We start from the raw sequence: 21314 nt of genomic DNA on the forward strand, positions 1-21314 counted from the left end.
ATTTTACATTTATACTGTGATTTAAATTATTAGAATTAAAATCTAGTATTCTGAATTGAATTTGTTATTTTGTATTGTTTATGTGTAATATATGATGAAAGAATATATTATTGCTTTGATTTACTGTATTAAAGAACATTCCCCTTTTGTAGTTTGAGAATGGAGTTTTACATATTAGCTTACCAATATCAATTTTTACGTCTGTTGCTGGGAATGCAGTTCATTTCATGAGCATTTGTGATATATTAGCTTATATTTCGTATTAATCTCGATTATAATGTTTTAATTCTTAATTTTGGGGTTTTAGTTCTGTACTATTACATTTATACTGTGATTTAAATTATTTGAATTAAAATCTAGTATTCTGAATTTGTTATTTTGTACTGTTTGTATGTAATATATGATGAAAAGATATATTATTGCTTCGATTTATTGTTTTGAAGAGCATTCCCCTTTTGTAGTTTGAGAATGGAATCTGTAAGTGGTCCTTGCAATCTTTCGTTTTTGGGTTGCTGTAAATTCAAGAAGCAGCTGTTTGTCATCTCAATCTTCAGTGGTTGTAGCTTGATGGATGTTTTTGCTAGTCTGAGCAAAAAATGTGCAGAAATATCTCCGCAATCCACTATGCTTCAATACGTAGCTCCACTGCATAAGATGCTTGTGTCTTTGAATGATGATGATGATGTCCTTAATATGATTCATCTTCATATGTGTGTAAAGCTTACGATGATTGAATTGAGGGCAGAGAAAAGAAATGAACACTTCAACAACTTGAATGATGGGAGGTAAAATACATTTACTTATTATTAGACGTATTTTCATTCTCCTATTTTGATATGTTTAGTAACATGTTTAATAAAAAAATTAAAGGTTAAATATTGTAGATTGCTTTGTATAAATTATCAATTAGCTGTTTGAAACCAAGATTAATTTTTTAAAATTTGTTTTTGTGGTTATTGTTCTTTTTTATCTTATTAATTGTATATTAAACTGGTAAGGGTTGATGAGGAAGACACACAGTCGAAGAGTGACAACGAGGTTGAACATCCCCCTTGCGCCAATACTATAGATGTCTGGATTAATTGTATTCATGGTGTAGGACAAACATTCAAGGGTGCTGGTGAATTTAGGAATTATTTGAAAAAATTTTCTATTGCCACAAGACGTTCATTTATGTATGTAAAAAATGACAGCGAGAAGGTTATTGTGATTTGTAGTGAAAAGAGCTGTGGTTGGAGAATTTATGCTTCGAAACATAAAAGAGACAATCTTTTTGTCATCAGAAAATATAAACTGCAACATAATTGTGGTGAGAATAATCTACGTAGTAGAGGGCATCCTAGAGCCGATGCCTATTGGATAGCGAATGTTGTGAAAGAAAAATTGAGAGGAGAGCCCTCTTATCGTCCGTGTACAATGCAGATGGACTTGCAAAGAGATTTTGGGGTAGAGTTGGAATACCGCAAAGTGTGGAATGGTAAAGAGTTGGCGATGCATGATATTCATGGCACAGATGAAGGATGCTATGATAGATTAAGATGGTATTGTGATGTTGTTAAAAAGACTAATCCTGGTATTGTTGTAGAGTGTGAGATTTAACCTTTGACTAAAAAATTCAGACGGTTGTTCATTTGTTTTCATGCATGTGTCGTCGATTTTGTTAGTGGTTGTAGGCCATTGATATTTTTGGATGGTACTCATAAAAAGAATAAGTATAAAGGATGTATCTTAGTTGCTGTGTCGAAAGATGCGAACGATGATCTTTTCACAATTGCTTATGCCATAGTAGATGTGGAGAATGATGCGAACTGGGATTGGTTTTGTTATCATTTGAGTCGTGTGCTCCTTTACTATCAATGCATTCCATTCGACGAGTTCACATTTTTCTCGGACAGACATCCCAGTATCATCAAGGCAGTGAATCAAGTATTTTTTGGGAGTCACCATGCTTATTGTTTGAGACATTTAGTGGATAATTTTGTTATGCAGGTAAATTCCAAATTACGAATCCCTGAGCAATTTTACTTTAATTTTTTCATATTATATGATCATTTTAAGCTCGATCTAAATTTTTATTAATCTTTATAGGTGTTGAGAAGTTATCCCAGACATAACAAAAAACATTGGTCTTCGGTATTCAAGAAAGCTGCGTATGCTCCGTCTTTTCAAGAGTACGAGCAACATATAAACAATATATTAGAGTCAATGCCACTTGCCAGAGGGTTTATTGTAAATTCTGATCCACAGATTTGGGCCAATGCATTGTTTGTTGGCAATAGATGTGGTGTTATAAATAACAATATAGCCGAGTGTTGGAATAGTTGGGTTAGGCCAGCTCGTCATCTGCCTATTGTTGATATGGTTGATCACATACACGTGCAGATAATGAAAATGATGCACCGAAGACGTGAATCAACTCTACGCATGACCAAGGAATTAAGTCCAAGAAAAGAAAAGTCTGTTGTAAGTGCATATATGGAATCCCGAACATTAAGAGTTCAGCGTTCGTGTGATTGGAAGTTTGAGGTTGTTGATGGTGAAAAGTCATTTGCCGTGGATTTAGTGGATATGACTTGTTCATGTAGAGTTTGGCAGATCAATAAGATTCCGTGCAAGCACGTCATTTCTGCCATTGAGGCGAAATCTATGTCTGTATGATTTTTGTGACAAGTATTTCAAGATCGAAGCGTATCGTGCTGCGTACAAAGGACATATTAATCCTATCCCAATCTTTGACATCAGTGAGTCATGTGTTGCTGAATCCAATATAATCCAAGCTCCTTCTGTGCGTAGTCAGGCTGGTCGCAGAAGGACGAAGAGAATACCATCGCAAGTTAATACACGTGTCTCAACATGTGGTCGTTGTCATGCAAGAGGACACAATAGACGCAGTTGCAAGGAACCGATAGAGTAGCTGTAATTGTTTAAAAATATGATGTTTCAATTATTTGTTATTAGCATAACTTTTTAATAGAAATTATTCAGAAATTAATCTTGACTGTTAAAAAAATATGCAGGGGCAAGCGATTACTGGAAGCTGGTTCGAGCATGAAATTGCCCTCGAAAAGGCACACACGTTCGAGTGGAAGCATTGCTGGATTGCGCTTGGTTTGAGGCTTTTGTGGAACCATCTGCTGTCACATTTTAACTTGATCTGGGGTCTTAGTGTAGTTAAGTGTATTGTGTTGTCTTAAGTTATTCTGAAACCAACTCTGTTTGTGGTAAACAAATATGTAATGTTCGAATTTGATAAATGATCTTTGTCATTATTGTTTCAATGAACGATGTCTTCTCAGTTAACTAATCAAGTAAGTCATTGCTTTAAATTTTCAAATGGCAGATACTAATTGATATGTATATCGTACAACTTGTATTTAATTTGGAATAAATTGAATAAATTTGGAACTTATTGTCTGATTATTACAATAAACAGAGCTAGAAGTAAAATTAGTACAAGAACAAAACATGTGCAACCAAAACAACAACATATTTCTACGATATGGTCGGGCCCTGGAGTTCTAGTAGACTGGTTGTCTAGCACATCAGAGGACGAATGCTCCTTCTTCTTGTAATTGAACTGCTCTGTTGAATCATGGATGGAAGATGATGCAGATTGTTGATTCATTGAATATGCGCAGCTCTGTCTACCTTTCTTACTTGGGTCTAGTTTGAAATTTGATGATTTTTGGAGAGATTCACCGTGATAATCATCGTACCAAAAAAATCGATTTTTATGTTGCAGCTCACGAGGACAAATATAATACAACTCTCCCGGGCGGGTCGAACGTGGTTCGGCTCTTCGTAAAATCATTTCTCCGAAACCACATAAACATTGTGGTGCAATCTTCATTTCCATTGTGCTCGATCTTGAAGAATGAAATTTTAATTTGAAAATCAAAACCCTAACCAAACGAGAAAGAAGAAGTGAATGGATAAAGTGTACTGACAGAGCTTAATAATGAGGGGTAGGTGGGAGTCAAAGTCTATTTTTATTATTTTTGTTTTATTGTGAGGGTCAAAAGCCACTTTCACTAGGAAAGTGTATACCTCATGGCCCACAATGTTTTTCCTACAATTGGAACACATTGTTCTCGATTGAATAATATTAATCCCATCCATGCGTACTAGTTGTGCTCGATCTCTCACTGACTTGTTCTTAAAGATAAATGGAATTAGAGTAAATGATAGTCCTTAAAGACGAGAAAACATCATATTAAACAAGTTATGAGTTTGGATTTCGGACAATATACCCATATTATATACAGTGGGTGGCAATGAACATCCACAAATCGTGCTCTCATTGGGTCATGATCAATGTCTCTCTCCTACACCTTAGACACTGTAGAGCACAATACATTACTAGACAAACACTTGGGTGATGGTTCCACCAATCTCTAAGGATTGAACACTCCTCTCCACTTGTGTCATGCAGTGTATTATATGATTTTGGTGCATGTTAACATGGGCATGCCTTATTGTTCCTCATATCGAAAAGATTATTCTTCATAATTCTAAGATTGTTCCTAATACATGACATTTTAATCCAAAGCCACTTTCACTAGGAAAGTGTAATCCTCATGGCCCACAATGTTTGTCCTATAGTTGGAACACATTGTTCTCGATTGAATAATATTTATCTCATCCATGCGTACTAGTTGTGCTCGATCTCTCACTGAATTGTTCTTAAAGATGAGTGGAATTAGAGTAAATGATAGTCCTAAAAGACGAGAAAACATCATATTAAACAAGTTATGAGTTTGGATTTCGGACAATATACCCATATTATATACATTGGGTGGCAATGAACATCCACAAATGGTGCTCTCATTGGGTCATGATCAATGTCTCTCCCCTACACCTTATACAATGTAGAACACAATACATTACTAGACAAACACTTGGGTGATGGTTCCACCAATCTCTAAGGATTGAACACTCATCTCCACTTGCGTCATGCAGTGTATTATATGATTTTGGTGCATGTTAACATGGGCATGCCTTATTGTTCCTCATATCGAAAAGATTATTCTTCATAATTCTAAGATTGTTTCTAATATATGACATTTTGATCCAAAGCCACTTTCACTAGGAAAGTGTAATCCTCATGGCCCACAATGTTTGTCCTACAATTGGAACACATTGTTCTCGATTGAATAATATTTATCTCATCCATGCGTACTAGGTGTGCTCGATCTCTCACTGACTTGTTCTTAAATATGAGTGGAATTAGAGTAAATGATAGTCCGTAAAGATGAAAAAACATCATATTAAACAAGTTATGAGTTTGGATTTCGGACAATATACCCATATTATATATATTGGGTGGAAATGAACATCCACAAATTGTGCTCTCATTGGTGAAAGAGTTGATGCCCCGCTAGCCAACTTGTGGCTAAGGGCTTTGAGAGTCTCTTTTTGTAAACAATCTTTGTTTAATATAATATACGTTCTTTAAATGGTGTTCACTTTATCTTATTATTATATAATGATATACTATTGTTATTTTGATAAAGACCTTGAATATACTAAAGTAAGATGAGATAGTGAATATAGAGATATCACTGTCATGAAACACATCTTATGTTCACTGTATATTCTAAATAGTTCCTAGTCAATTGAGCCGTCCACAAATAAGGATAAGGATCGCTCGAGATTGAGACTAGCATTTGCGATGCCGAGTACCACGTTTCATTGGTATGGAACATAGAGATGTTCAAAGCATGCAAATGGATATTCATATGATGAATGATCGAACTACCCTATTCGAACTTTCCAAGTGGTTATCACTTATCGAGTGGATATAGTCCGCGGTTTTGGTTGTACACCATTAGTCCTTATTACTTGAAACATCATTGAGACTCTATATGCTAGTACTGTGCTTTGACTCGTTTACCGACTCTATTAGGGTCATCAGGTGTCGGGATTGGGTACAGTTACGACACATATAGGAGTCGATGCTTTGTTGTCAAGGATTCACCGCACACTTGCGAGTGTGGATATCCTATGCAATCTGAGGAGATATTATTGTGACGAATCTCTGGCCAGAGTACATGATGTGTTTTAGGTTACTTGGTTTCCTAGTAGCACATGCGATGTCACTATTTGATCTTCAAGATGCATTGCATAGTTATCGAATCTCGAATGACTCTCGATGTACCAATGGTTGTTGATTCGATCGGGATATATGGATGAAGGGACCGTACTGTACGCTAACCAAAATCTACTGGTTCTTGCAGGCACTATCAGTGATACCTAGGGAATCATGGGGCGATGTTGCTAGACGCTCTTACCATGATTCGATGGGCAAGTCGGAAATTATTGTTCCGAGTCACAAGGAGTTGTGAGCCCACGGCTAGCTGTATCCCTGAACCATTGAGGGTCACACAAGTAATGGATTTCTAATCCCCGTTGAGATAATTAAATTTAAAGAGTTAAATTTAGTGGATAAAGAAGTAGGACTTCTTATTTAAAAGTAGAGGGAGTAACATTTCCTAAAATGACATATTGATGGACATTTTTGTAAACTACTGAATTCGGATTCAGAAAATTTGTCTTGACTTTAAAAGATGCAAAAATGGTTTCTGTGCACATTGGTGAAATTGGTTTATCAATCTGAGTCACGATGAATTTTATATTAATTTCTGAACATGCGGGCTTTGTTTGTCAGACTTGAACTTATGACTAATGGGCCCTAAGCTGTTAACAGCCCACATTATAAATAAGTTATTGCAGTACAAAAATTGACACAAGAAGGCATAAAAATTTTCGAAAACCCTAGGGTTCTCTCTCTAGGTGGCCGCCGCCCCTCTCCCTCTCTGTCATCGAAAATCCTGCCTGTAATTTTCGAATTTGCAGTCTGGTTTAACAGATCAAATCTGTTAATTTCTCTTCGTAGAAACTTCTGATAGACTTTCTAGTGCAGTCTATCAGAGGGATTAAATCTTCGTTCGTGGACCTGATTGAAGAAACGTTCGTTCATCAGTTCCTGGGATATACAACAAGAGAAGATTAATCTGTTGGTGTCCATAATCTCGCTTCGAGATTTTAAGGTAAAATTTACATTGTTTAAATTTTATGTTATCAATTTTAATCGTAGGAATTTGATACCCATGATATGAAATTGTTCCATATAAAATTTTAAAACTTCCGCTGCAACGGGTATCATTTTTTTTTTTTCGATCCAGAGAACGACCGTGTTCCAACAGCGGTATCAGGGCCGAAAGCTAGGCTGGGCTATGGCCCAGCCTAGCAGGGCAGGGCGGGCTGCCCAGGATTGTCCCGGGCAGCCCCAAAATTATATTTAAATTTTTTTTATTTTATAATTTTAGAAATTATAATTTTTAGACCAATTGAAAATTATTTGGATTAGTCCATGAGGCAATGGGTCAAAATTGTTTGAGCCCAAAATTTTAAAAAAATTAATTTTTGGATAAATTTTGAATTTTGGAAATTTATAAATTTAACCCAATAAATTAAATCTTTAAATTAATTATTTTGGTACAATTGATAATAAAATATAATTTTATATATGAAATAAGATTTTATATATAAAACATGATTTTATGAATAAATTAGATAAAATATGATTTTATATATAAAATAAAATTTTATGTATGAAATATGATTTTATCTATTTAAATTTATTGTCATTGCATGTTATCCAATGAATTAATTTTGAATTAAATATTGGATAAGAATGATCGATTGCCATGACCAATGTTATAGGTGTATGTTAGGTTGTTTACATTTGGCTTTATTATTGATTGTTGGGTTTTATTAATGTGCCTGGTTTATGGCCCAATTTGATTTTATCATTTTTAATAAAAGTGGGCCTCGTTTATGGCCCGTTCCCACCCCTATAACGTATTCCTTTATTTGTCATAGTAATTTATTGTAAATTCACTAGAAATAGTGGGAGATTTTGAAGATGGAGGTGGGCCCAGCAAGCAATGATAAAGACTGAAGAAATGTAAATTGGAAACACAATGTAATAGGATTGCATTGCATACTTGCATATCACCTAGGATTGGACTTAGACTCGTGATTGGCAACCACTGGTCGATTAGTAATGGAATCGATCATCCTAAAATATAATATATGATATTATTGTTGTATGCATGTTTAGACTAAATTGTATGAATCCCGCAAGCATTCAAAATTTTGAATGATGAGACAAACCTTTTCAAAATTAAAATCCCTCATTTTAAATTTTATTTAAAATTGATATCAAGATTAACAAAAGGGAATTTAAATATTGTTTAAATGTTCCTACCTTCCATCAACGATCAATGTATGAGATGCTACCCGCGGGCATGGTCCGGCTCATATTATTGGGGGGGCTCGTTCGTCGAAAAGCTGTACATTGGATCGACACATGTTGTAAGTTGGATGGAACTCCCATGGGATTGGCTCATATTATTGGGGATCCACATGGCGACCGTCCATCACAACTTAATATTGATGTGTCATCTTGACATGTCACAATAAACGACGTCATATTATTGGGCCCTTACTGGACATGAGGTAAATAACATGGGGATTGTTTTGGAAACAATTGGGCTCTACCTTTTGAAGAGCATGGTTGGCTGATATTATTCGGGACCATGTTTTGTCAATTGGGCTCCATGTTCCCACTAAAGAAAATAATTCTCTCGTTTTCACTAGAGGGTGGTGGAATCGTTAAAATAGTGGGAGTGTAATTCATAAAATTAAACTCGCCTTATTTTATGTCTTAGTAAATTAATTAAACAATCACTGATTATTGTCTGTTTCTTTTCAGTATTTCATTAAGATAAATTCGCGCAATCCACTATTCTCTATTCTCGAACAAAACAAACTAACTGGCGCAAACTATACGGAATGGTTCCGCAAGTTGAAGATTGTCTTGACCTCGGAGAAGATGTTCTACGTGTTATAAAAATCTCATCCGAAGGAAGCACCAGCTGATATAAGTCCGGAAGAGTTGGCCAAACTTGATAAATGGTGGGACCATGATATCAAGGCCAAATGCTATATGCAAGCTTTGATGTCTGATGAACTCCAGAGGCGATTTGAGGATACCGTGAATGCTGCTGACATTCACATACAACTCAAGGAACTTTTTGGGGCTTAATCGAGAGCTGAAAGGTTCGCTACTGTAAAAGAGTTAATGACGTGTCGCATGCGTGAAGGAACTTCGGTCCGTGATCATGGGGTACGCGTGATTTGGCTCATTCAGAAGTTGGTAACGCTTGAATTGGTATTGGAGCATGAACTCAATGTGGACTTATTACTTCTCTCTCTTCCTTCATCGTTTGACGGTTTTGTGGTGAATTTCAATATGAACAAGATAGAGGCCTCCCTTGAAGAGATGGTCAATATGCTTGTAACTTATGAAGCCACTTTAAAGAAGGATAAACTGGTTCTCTTGGTGGGCTCCTCTTCTTCTGCTAAGAAGGGGCCAAGTACAAAGGGTAAGAAACGTTCTGCCCCATCCAAGAAAACCGGACCCGAGAAGAACAACAAGACAAAGGCTTCAAACGTGAAAAAATCCAAGGATGTTTGCCATCACTGCAAGAAACCCGGTCATTGGAAACGTAACTGCAAGGAATATCTCGAGCAGTTGCGAACTGCGAAGGGTATGTTTTATATTGAAATAAATGTTTCACTTAATACTACTTCTTGGGTATTGGATACCGGATGTGGATCTCACATTTGCAATGATTTGCAGGTGATAACAAAAAGTCGTAAGCTTAGGATGGGTGAGACCCAGCTGAGGCTCGAAAATGGTTATCGAGTTGAAGCAAAAGCTGTGGGAGACATTTGTTTAATTTTGCAGAATGATTTTAAGTTATTTTTGAGAGATGTTTTATATGTGCCAGATTTGGTTAAAAACATTATTTCTATTTCTATGCTTGATTGAGATGGTTTTTCTTGCAATTTTGTGAATGGGATTTGCAATATTTACAAGAATAAATGTTTAATTGGATGTGGACAACTTGAAAACGATCTATATAACTTAAAATTAAAAGACGTTCCAATTAATTATGTTGATAAACCGGCAACAACAAATAAAAGAAAAATTGATAATCAAAACCCGGTAAACCTTTGGCATGCTAGGCTAGGTCATGTTTCCTCAAGGAGGATGAACAAGCTAGTGGGAGAGGGCATATTTGATATGTCTGATATTAACTCTCTACCTACTTGTGAATCTTGCCTGAAAGGAAAAATGACTAAATCTCCTTTCAAAGGAAAACTTGAGCGTAGTCAAAATCTATTGGATTTGATCCATACAGATGTTTGCGGACCATTTAGTATTGGTACAAAATTTGGTCACACCTACTTCATTACCTTTACTGATGATTATTCTAGGTATGGGTACTTATATTTGATGAAATATAAGTCTGAATCATTTGAAAAGTTCAAAGAATTCAAGGCTGAAGTAGAAAACAAACTAGGTAAAAGTATTAAAGCACTTCGATCAGATCGAGGTGGAGAATACTTAAGTACCGAGTTCTTTGATTATCTAAAAGAGAATGGGATTCTCTCTCAGTGGACTCCTCCTATGACACCTCAGCTGAATGGTATTTCGGAGCGTCGCAATCGAACCTTGTTGGACATGGTTCGATCTATGATGAGCTTCACTGAGCTCCCACCTTCGTTTTGGGGCTATGCTCTTGAAACGGCGGTATTGTTGTTGAACAACGTCCACACTAAAGTAGTGGACAAAACACCATACGAGTTATGGAATGGCAAAGCTCCTAAGTATTCGTACTTGAGGATTTGGGGATATCCTGCTTACGTGAAGCAGACAGTGGGAGATAAGTTGGATAGTCGATCCACCTTCTGTTATTTTGTAGGGTATCCGAAGAATTCAATCGGATATTATTTCTATCATCCTACTGAAACAAAAGTGTTTGTTTCAAGGAATGCCACCTTCTTGGAGAAGGAGTTCTTATTGGATAAGAAATGCAAGATGATGGAACTCGAAGAAATTCGAGAAGAACCCAAGATACAAAATAACGATCCTATACCTCAAGGATCATCACAAGGCACGCCTATTACTAGAAGATCCGAGAGGACTTCTAGGCCTCCTATTAGATATGGTCTTCTTCTTGAAGGGGATCAAAGTGAACCCGACATTGGATGTGATCCGAAAAACTTCAAGGAAGCAATTTCTGATGCTGATTCGAACTTATGGCTTGAAGCTATGCAGTCGGAAATAGACTCGATGCATGCAAAACAAGTTTGGTCTTTAGTATATCCTCCCGATGGAATAGTTCCAATAGGGTGTAAATGGATCTACAAGAGAAAGTTTGGGCCTGATGGTAAGGTACTGACCTACAAGGCACGATTGGTTGCAAAAGGTTACACTCAAAGACAAGGTGTTGACTATGATAAAACTTTTTCACCAGTCGCAATGTTCAAGTCCATAAGAATCCTTATTGCCATTGCTGCATGGTATGACTATGAGATATGGCAAATGGATGTGAAGACTGCATTCCTTAATGGAAACATTAAGGAAGAGATCTATATGATGCAGCACGAGGGATTTACATCCATGGGAAGCGAGCATAAGGTATGTAAGCTTCAGAGATCGATCTATGGTCTCAAACAGGCATCAAGAAGTTGGAACCAGAAATTTGATGAAACAATAAAGGACTTTGATTTCATCAAGAACCCGGAGGAACCGTGCGTGTACAAGAAAGTAGTTAAGGATGCTGTGACATTCTTAGTACTTTATGTTGATGACATCTTACTCATTGAGAATGATGTAGGGATGTTGCAGTCAACAAAGATATGGTTGTCAGGTAGATTCTCGATGAAGGATTTGGGTGAGGCGTCCTATATTCTAGGGATACAGATCTATAGAGATAGATCTAAGAGAATGATAGGACTTACTCAAGCTACCTACATCGACACTATATTGAAAAGGTTTTCAATGGATGAGTCCAAGAGAGGACATCTACCTATGTGTCATGGAGTCTCTCTATCCAAGTCTATGTGTCCCAAGACTAACGAAGAGATAGAGAAAATGACACACATACCATATGCGTCAGCCATAGGGAGTATCATGTATGGGATGATATCTACCAGACCGGATGTGAGTGTCACGAGCAGATATCAAGCCAATCCCGGTCAAATGCATTGGAAAGCCGTGAAGGATATTCTTAAGTACTTGAGAAGAACTAAGAATGTATTCATGGTTTATGGAGAAAGAGATCTAAAATTGGAAGGCTATACCGACTCTAGCTTCCAAAGTGACGTGGATGACTCGAAGTCAACCTCTGGATTTGTGTTCATGCTCAATAGCGGTGCTGTCTCTTGGAAGAGTTTCAAGCAGGACACCACAGCGGATTTCACCACTGAGGCAGAATACATTGCGGCATCAGCTGCTGCTAAAGAGGCCGTTTGGATGAGGAATTTCGTCCAAGAGTTGGGCGTTATTCCTGAAGCTGTTGGTCCAGTCCCGGTGTACTGTGACAACACGGGTGCCATTGCTCAGGCAAAGAAACCAAGGTCTCATCAAAGATCCAAACACGTACTGAGGAAATACCACATCATCCGGGAGTTCGTGGAAAGAGGAGACATCACTGTCGAGAGAGTGGCCTCTGCAGACAATATCGCTGATCCACTTACTAAGCTTTGCCAGGACCATTATTTGACAAACATCGCGAAGCAATGAGACTACGTAGTATGACTAGTTGGCTTTACGGGAAGTGGGAGATTGAAAGAGTTGATGCCCCGCTAGCCAACTTGTGGCTAAGGGCTTTGAGAGTCTCTTTTTGTAAACAATCTTTGTTTAATATAATATACGTTCTTTAAATGGCGTTCACTTTATCTTATTATTATATAATGATATACTATTGTTATTTTGATAAAGACCTTGAATATAATAAAGTAAGATGAGATAGTGAATATAGAGAGATCACTGTCATGAAACACATCTTATGTTCACTGTATATTCTAAACAGTTCCTAGTCAATTGAGCCGTCCACAAATAAGGATAAGGATCACTCGAGATTGAGACTAGCATTTGCGATGCCGAGTACCACGTTTCATTGGTATGGAACATAGAGATGTTCAAAGCATGCAAATGGATATTCATATGATGAATGATCGAACTACCCTATTCGGACTTTCCAAGTGGTTATCAGTTATCGAGTGGATATAGTCCGCGGTTTTGGTTGTACACCATTAGTCCTTATTACTTGAAACATCATTGAGACTCTATATGCTAGTACTGTGCTTTGACTCATTTACCGACTCTATTAGGGTCATCAGGTATCGGGATTGAGTACAGTTACGACACATATAGAAGTCGATGCTTTGTTGTCAAGGATTCATCGCACACTTGCGAATGTGGATATCCTATGCAATCTGAGGAGATATTAGTGTTACGAATCTCTGGCCAAAGTACATGATGTGTTTTAGGTTACTTGGTTTCCTAGTAGCACATGCAATGTCACTATTTGATCTTCAAGATGCATTGCATAGTTATCGAATCTCGAACGACTCTTGATGTACCAATGGTTGTTGATTCGATCGGGATATATGGATGAAGGGACCGTACTGTATGCTAACCAAAATCTACTGATTCTTGCAGGCACTATCAGTGATACCTAGGGAATCATGGGGCGATGTTGCTAGACGCTCTTACCATGATTCGATGGGCAAGTCGGAAATTGTTGTTCCGAGTCACAAGGAGTTGTGAGCCCACGGCTAGCTGTATCCCTGAACCATTGAGGGTCACACAAGTAATGAATTTCTAATCTCCGTTGAGATAATTAAATTTAAAGAGTTAAATTTAGTGGATAAAGAAGTAGGACTTCTTATTTAAAAGTAGAGGGAGTAAGATTTCCTAAAATGACATATTGATGGACATTTTTGGAAACCACTGAATTCGAATTCAAAAAATTTGTCTTGACTTTAAAAGATGCAGAAATGGTTTCTGTGCACATTGGTGAAATTGGTTTATCAATCTGAGTCACGATGAATTTTATATTAATTTTTGAACATGCGGGCTTTGCTTGTCAGGCTTCAACTTATGACTAATGAGCCCTAAGCTGTTAGCAGCCCACATTATAAATAAGTTATTGCAGTACAGAAATTTACACAAGAAGGCATAAAAATTTTCGAAAACCCTAGGGTTCTCTCTCTAGGTGGCTGCCGCCCCTCTCCCTCTCTGTCATCGAAAATCCAGCCTGTAATTTTCGAAATTGCAGTCTGGTTTAACAGATCAAATCTGTTAATTTCTCTTCGTAGAAACTTCTGATAGACTTTCTAGTGCAGTCTATCAGAGGGATTAAATCTCCGTTCGTGGACCTGATTGAAGAAACGTTCGTTCATCAGTTCCTGGGATATACAACAAGAGCAGATTAATCTGTTGGTGTCCATAATCTCGCTTCGAGATTTTAAGGTAAAATTTACATTGTTTAAATTTTATGTTATCAATTTTAATCATAGGAATTTGATACCCATGATATGGAATTGTTCCATATAAAATTTTAAAACTTCCGCTGCAACGGGTATCATTTTTTTTCGATCCGGAGAACGACCGTGTTCCAACAATTGGGTCATGATCAATGTCTCTCTCCTACACCTTAGACAATGTAGAGCACAATACATTACTAGACAAACACTTGGATGATGGTTCCACCAATCTATAAGGATTGAACTCTCCTCTCCACTTGTGTCATGCAGTGTATTATATGATTTTGGTGCATGTTAACATGGGCATGCCTTATTGTTCCTCATATCGAAAAGATTATTCTTCATAATTCTAAGATTGTTCCTAATACATGATATTTTGATCCAAAGCCACTTTCACTAGGAAAGTGTAATCCTCATGGCCCACAATGTTTGTCCTACAATTGGAACACATTGTTCTCGATTGAATAATATTTATCTCATCCATGCGTACTAGTTGTGCTCGATCTCTCACTGACTTGTTCTTAAAGATGAGTGGAATTAGAGTAAATGATAGTCCTTAAATACGAAAAAACATCATATTAAATAAGTTATGAGTTTGGATTTCGGACAATATACCCATATTATATACATTGGGTGGCAATGGACATCCACAAATGGTGCTCTCATTGGGTCATGATCAATTTCTCTCTCCTACACCTTAGACAATGTAGAGCTCAATACATTACTAGACAAACACTTGGGTGATGGTTCCATCAATCTTTAAGGATTGAACACTCCTATCCACTTGTGTCATGCAGTGTATTATATGATTTTGGTGCATGTTAACATGGGCATGCCTTATTGTTCCTCATATCGAAAAGATTATTCTTCATAATTCTAAGATTGTTCCTAATACATGATATTTTGATCCAAAGCCACTTTCACTAGAAAAGTGTTATCCTCATGGCCCATAATGTTTGTCCTACAATTGGAACACATTGTTCTCGATTGAATAATATTTATCTCATCCATGCGTACTAGTTGTGCTCGATCTCTCACTGACTTGTTCTTAAAGATGAGTGGAATTAGAGTAAATGATAGTCCTTAAAGACGAAAAAACATCATATTAAACAAGTTATGAGTTTGAATTTCGGACAATATACCCATATTATATACGTTGGGTGTCAATGGACATCCACAAATGGTGCTCTCATTGGGTCATGATCAATGTCTCTCTCCTACACCTTAGACAATGTAGAGCATAATACATTACTAGACAAACACTTGGGTGATGGTTCCACCAATCTCTAAGGATTGAAATATCCTTTTCACTTGTGTCATGCAGCGTATTGTACCATCTTGGAGTGGAATTATAAGGACAGGTCATCTTGTGCCGGATTTCGAGAAGATTATTCCAAATTCATATTGGATTGTTCTACATAACTGACAGTTTTATCCAAAGACACTTCCACTAGGGGAGTCTGATTGTAATGGACTGGGCCTCTGCTCTGCCATCATCTAGGCTCTGCTCTGGCCCAGCCATACTCATGGTCTTCTTCCCACCTGGAAAGAGGAGTTTTTGCACTCCCCAGGATTCGAACTTGCACCACCAGGCTTTAAGTGCAAACTCTTCTGAATCCTGGTAGCTCAATGGTACCAGGATTCAGAAGAGTTTGCACTTAAAGCCTGGTGGTGCAAGTTCGAATCCTGGGGAGGGCAAAAACTCCCCTTTCCAGGTGGGGAGAAGACCATGAGTATGGCTGGGCCAGAGCAAAGCCTAGATGATGGCAGAGCAGAGGCCCAGTCCATTACATAAAAGGGCGCCCTGTTATGTAATGGACTGGGCCTCTGCTCTGCCATCATCTAGGCTCTGCTAGCTCAATGGTACCAGGATTCAGAAGAGTTTGCACTTAAAGCCTGGTGGTGCAAGTTCGAATCCTGGAGAGGGCAAAAACTCCCATTTCCAGGTGGAGAGAAGACCATGAGTATGGCTGGGCCAGAGCAGAGCCTAGATGATGACAGAGCAGAGGCCCAGTCCATTACATAATCCTGGTACCATTGAGCTAGTCCCTTTTATGTAATGGACTGGGCCTCTGCTCTGCCATCATCTAGGCTCTGCTCTGGCCCAGCCATACTCATGGTCTTCTCCCCACCTAGAAAGGGGAGTTTTTGCCCTCCCCAGGATTCGAACTTGCACCATCAGGCTTTAAGTGCTAACTCTTCTGAATCCTGGTAGCTCAATGGTACCAGGATTCAGAAGAGTTTGCACTTAAAGCCTGGTGGTGCAAGTTCGAATCCTGGGGAGGGCAAAAACTCCCCTTTCCAAGTGGGGAGAAGACCATGAGTATGACTGGGCCAGAGCAGAGCCTAGATGATGGCAGAGCAGAGGCCCAGTCCATTACATAAGGCCCGGGATTAATTAGAAATTAATCCAAATTTAATTTGATTTTAATCCGAGTATATTTAATTTGGGAATATTTAGAGTTTTGATTTAAATTCTAATATTCTTAAATTATTTAGGATTGAAATTGAATTAAAATAGGGGTCGAGGACCAAATTGCAATTATTGAAAAGATGAGGGACTAAAGTGCAATTTTGGTTGAAATTTATCTGATTTAATTATACTTATCAGCATGATACGTGTAGGAAATAGAATTTCTTCAGAAGTGAAGAACAGAGCAAGCCGAGATCTTTCGTTTCTTTTGATTTTCCGATCTTCAAATCCTTATAACTTTTGCACCGGTTATCCGATTTCGATTCCGTAAATTGTTCTAGAATTCTTACGACAAGGGCTTCGATCTCGTGTAAGGTTTATGTTGTGTTATATGGATTTCGAAATCAATAAAGAGCAGATATCAGATGTTGAGTTTTCGATTATGTTTATCAACGTTTATGCGATTCTATATCGAAACCGGATTGATGAGTTTGTATTACATGTATCCAATATTGATTCCAGCATGTTAATCGATATGTATAGAAATTGAGATGAGGATTTGAATGATTTATCAGCTGGTTATTGACTTGAAAATACGTATGATTGGGTTTTGAAGATAGAAATGGTTTCGGGATTACGTCGATTACCGATTTTGAATCGTTACGCCGTTTAATCGAGTTTTTGGACTGTTTTGTTATTCGATAGCTAAGCTGAAACACTTATCTTGATGATGTGAATGTTATGGAATTTTATTCTTCCGTTTCAGTCGAGTTTGGAAGGCCAACGACTCGAGACAACAACTTTGAACCGAAGAAGTTGGATTGAGGTTTGAAATGAGTTTGATCGATGATCTTATGTTGTTTTCGACTCGTTTTTGATATGATAGAGTGAAATGAAGTTGATATATGTATTTTGGTTGTATCTTTCAGATTTTAAGAGTTCAGAACCGAGATAAACGAAGGTATAATGACGACATCGCGAAGTAGGGACTTTGAAACTCAAGAACGACTAATCTTGAGTTGGCTCGCAAAAACCACATACTTGTTTATGTTTTTGATTGTGATGTTGTCGATCCATCACAGGTAGTGGATCTTTATATTCGAGTTGATATGATGCTATATTGAATTGATTCTATGCCAAGGTTGTTGTTAACCTTATTTGCGAGTCGTTTACGAACTCGTTAGATGGATATCCATGTCAAAATCGTTTACGAATCTTGATGGCACGAAGTTATATGAATCAATTCTTATGCGAAGCGTTAATTACTCTATTTGTTGAGTCGAGTTTTAAATAGAGTCGATATGATTTATTTAACGCTTTCTATATGTTGGTTATACTGAGAATTATTTCTCACCAGAGTTTATCCGGCTGTTGTCTTGTTTTGTATGTGTGCATGACAACAGAAGGGGCAGGAGCTAGTCATCGACGTCATTGACAGATGGGAGAGAGTCTAGCACGTGAGGACTCGGGTTGTAGATGATGTCTTGAACTTTAGAAGCACTAAACCTTAGTGATGTTGGTTTTGGAATACATGTATGAAACTTGATATAGTTGTTGTCGTTTAGGATCTTTAGCGACTTGTTGATGTAAATAAATGCATGTATAAATGTTTATGACCTTGTTTATGAGTATATGCATGTTTTGGAATCGATATATAATGTATTGGATCATGTTTTGATGATTTAGAATGGAAGGAATCGGGTGGACAGCAAAATGTGATCTGCAGATTTTCTGGAATTTGAAGCCCGCTCGATCCGCAGAAGTTGACGGATCGAGCGAGCCCTGTATTTTGCAAAACAGAGATTTGAGTTTTTGGCTCGCTCGATCCGCAGAAGTTGACGAATCGAGCGAGGCCAAAATTTGTTCCATCCGAGAGTTGAGCAATTGTGCTCGCTCGATCGGGTGTTTTTCACTGATCGAGCGAGGCACTGATTTTATAAAAAAAAAAAAAAAATTTACTTGGCTCTTGGTTTCTTAATTGATATTTAATGAATGTTAATTGTTCATTAATTGCCCTAAGATGAGATTAGCAACCCGAGGTCCCCACAATGATACCACCTGTTGTGGGGACCTCGAGTTGCTAATCTCATCTTAAGGCAATTAATGAACAATTAACATTCATTAAACATCAATTAACAAACCAAGAGCCAAGTAAAAATTTTTTTTCTTTTTATAAAATCAGTGCCTCGCTCGATCGGTGAAAAACACCCAATCGAGCGAGCACAATTGCTCAACTCTCGGATGGAACAAAATTTGGCCTCGCTCGATCCATCAACTTCTGCGGATCGAGCGAGCCAAAAACTCAAATCTCTGTTTTGCAAAATACAGGGCTCGCTCGATCCGTCAACTTCTGCGGATCGAGTGGGCTTCAAATTCCAAAAAATCTGCAGATCACATTTTGCTGTCAAACTTGAGCATTATCACTTCCAATCACCAAATTCGATCCAAAACATGATATATCAACTCCAAAACATGAATCTACATATAAACAAGGTCATAAGCATTTATACATGAATTTAATTACATCGAACAAGTTGCTAAAGATCGTAAACGACCACAACTATATCAAGTTTCATACATGTATTCCAAAACCAACATAACTAAGGTTTAGTGCTTCTAAAATTCAAGACATCATCTACAACCCGAGTCTTCACGTGCTAGACTCTCTCCCAGCTGTCAATGACGTTGATGACTAGCTCTTGCCCCTTCTGTTGTCATGCACACATACAAAACAAGACAACAGCCGGATAAACTCTGGTAAGAAACAATTCTCAGTATAACCAACATATAAAAAGCGTTAAATTAATCATCTTGACTCTATTTAAACTCGACTCAACAAATAGAGTACGTAAACGCTTTACAAACGAATTGATTCACATAACTTCAAAGCCATCAAGATTCATAACTGATCTTGACATGGATATCCATCTAACGAGTTCGTAACCGACTCGCAAATAAGGTTAACAGCAACCTTGGCATAGAATCAATTCAATATAGAATCATATCAACTCGAATATAAAGATCCACTACCTGTGATGGATCGACAACATCACAATCAAATCAAAAACATAAACAAGTATGTGGTTTTTGCGGGCCAACTCAAGATTAGTCGTTCTTGAGTTTCAAAGTCCCTACTTCGCGATGTCGTCATTATACCTTCGTTTATCTCGGTTCTGAACTCTTCAAATCTTAAAGATACAACCAAAATACATATATCAACTTCATTTCACTCTATCATATCAAAAACGAGTCGAAAACAACATAAAATCATCGATCAAACTCATTTCAAACCTCAATCCAACTTCTTCGGTTCAAAGTTGTTGTCTCGAGTCGTTGGCCTTCCAAACTCGACTGAAACGGAAGAATAAAATTCCATAACATTCACATCATCAAGATAAGTGTTTCAGCTTAGCTATAGAATATCAAAACAGTCCAAAAACTCTATTAAACAGCGTAGCGATTGAAAATCGATAACCAACGTAAATCCCGACTTCGAAACTTGTAACTCAAATTCATATATCAGCATATATCTTATAAAACTCAGTCACATAACATCATATCAGCAGCTATACTCATCGATATACATGCTAGAAGTCATATCCACAACATTCAATCATTCAACTTTGATCCGGTTTCAAAAATAGAAGCGATACAAATGTAAGAACACAATCAATAACCAAACATCTGATATCTGACCTTTATTGATTTCGAAATCCAAATATCATAACATAAAAATTACACGATATCAAAGCCCTCGTCGTAAGGATTCCAGAACAATTTACGGAATCGAAATCGGATAACCGGTTCAAAAGTTACAAAATCAAAAGAAACGAAAGATCTCGGCTTGCTCTGTTCTTCAACTTCTGAATTGTCTACCAACAATACACGTAGCTAATAATTATAATTAAAATCAGATAACTTCCAACCAAAATTGCACTTTAGTCCCTCATCTTTTCAATAATTGCAATTTGGTCCTCGACCCCTATTTTAATTCAATTTCAATCCTAAATAATTTAAGAATATTAGAATTTAAATCAAAACTCTAAATATTCCCAAATTAAATATACTCGGATTAAAATCAAATTAAATTCGGATTAATTTCTAATTAATCCCGGGCCTTACATTTCTCATATTCCGACTTTTCTACGAAATGAAAGGAGTTCTATAGAAAGTGATGTCTAGTATGAAAGTTTGATCACAACTCGTATCGAAGAGCATTAGAGTGATACTCATGGTCCACAATGGTTGTCCCACAATCGGAACGCATTATTCTCGATTAAGTGACATTTATCCCGTACCTGGTTACTAGTTGTGCTCGATCTCTCGGTCACTTATTCCTAAATTTGAGTGGAATTAGAGTAAATGATAGTCTTCAAATTGTTGTAGTAGATCAAAAAAAAATAGTCATCATATTGTATTCTACCACTGCATACGTCTTACAAATTCAGTTCAAGTTCATGAATCGCACCACGCAAGAGAGATTATTCCA

The 21314-nt window shown here is 37.3% G+C and overlaps 1 protein-coding gene across 1 annotated transcript; it reads left to right on the top strand.

The window, feature by feature from the left end:
- The first annotated feature begins 468 nt into the window (after positions 1 to 468).
- On the top strand, positions 469 to 3194 carry LOC140872340 (uncharacterized). Its single transcript, XM_073275163.1, has 5 exons — positions 469 to 785; positions 999 to 1541; positions 1665 to 1989; positions 2089 to 2652; positions 3018 to 3194. Exons 1-5 carry the CDS (start codon positions 469 to 471, stop codon positions 3192 to 3194), a joined length of 1926 nt encoding a protein of 641 aa, XP_073131264.1.
- The last annotated feature ends 18120 nt before the right edge of the window (positions 3195 to 21314 follow it).

Source organism: Henckelia pumila, chromosome 1 (genome assembly GCF_033568475.1).
Source record: "Henckelia pumila isolate YLH828 chromosome 1, ASM3356847v2, whole genome shotgun sequence".
Taxonomy (NCBI): domain Eukaryota; kingdom Viridiplantae; phylum Streptophyta; class Magnoliopsida; order Lamiales; family Gesneriaceae; genus Henckelia; species Henckelia pumila.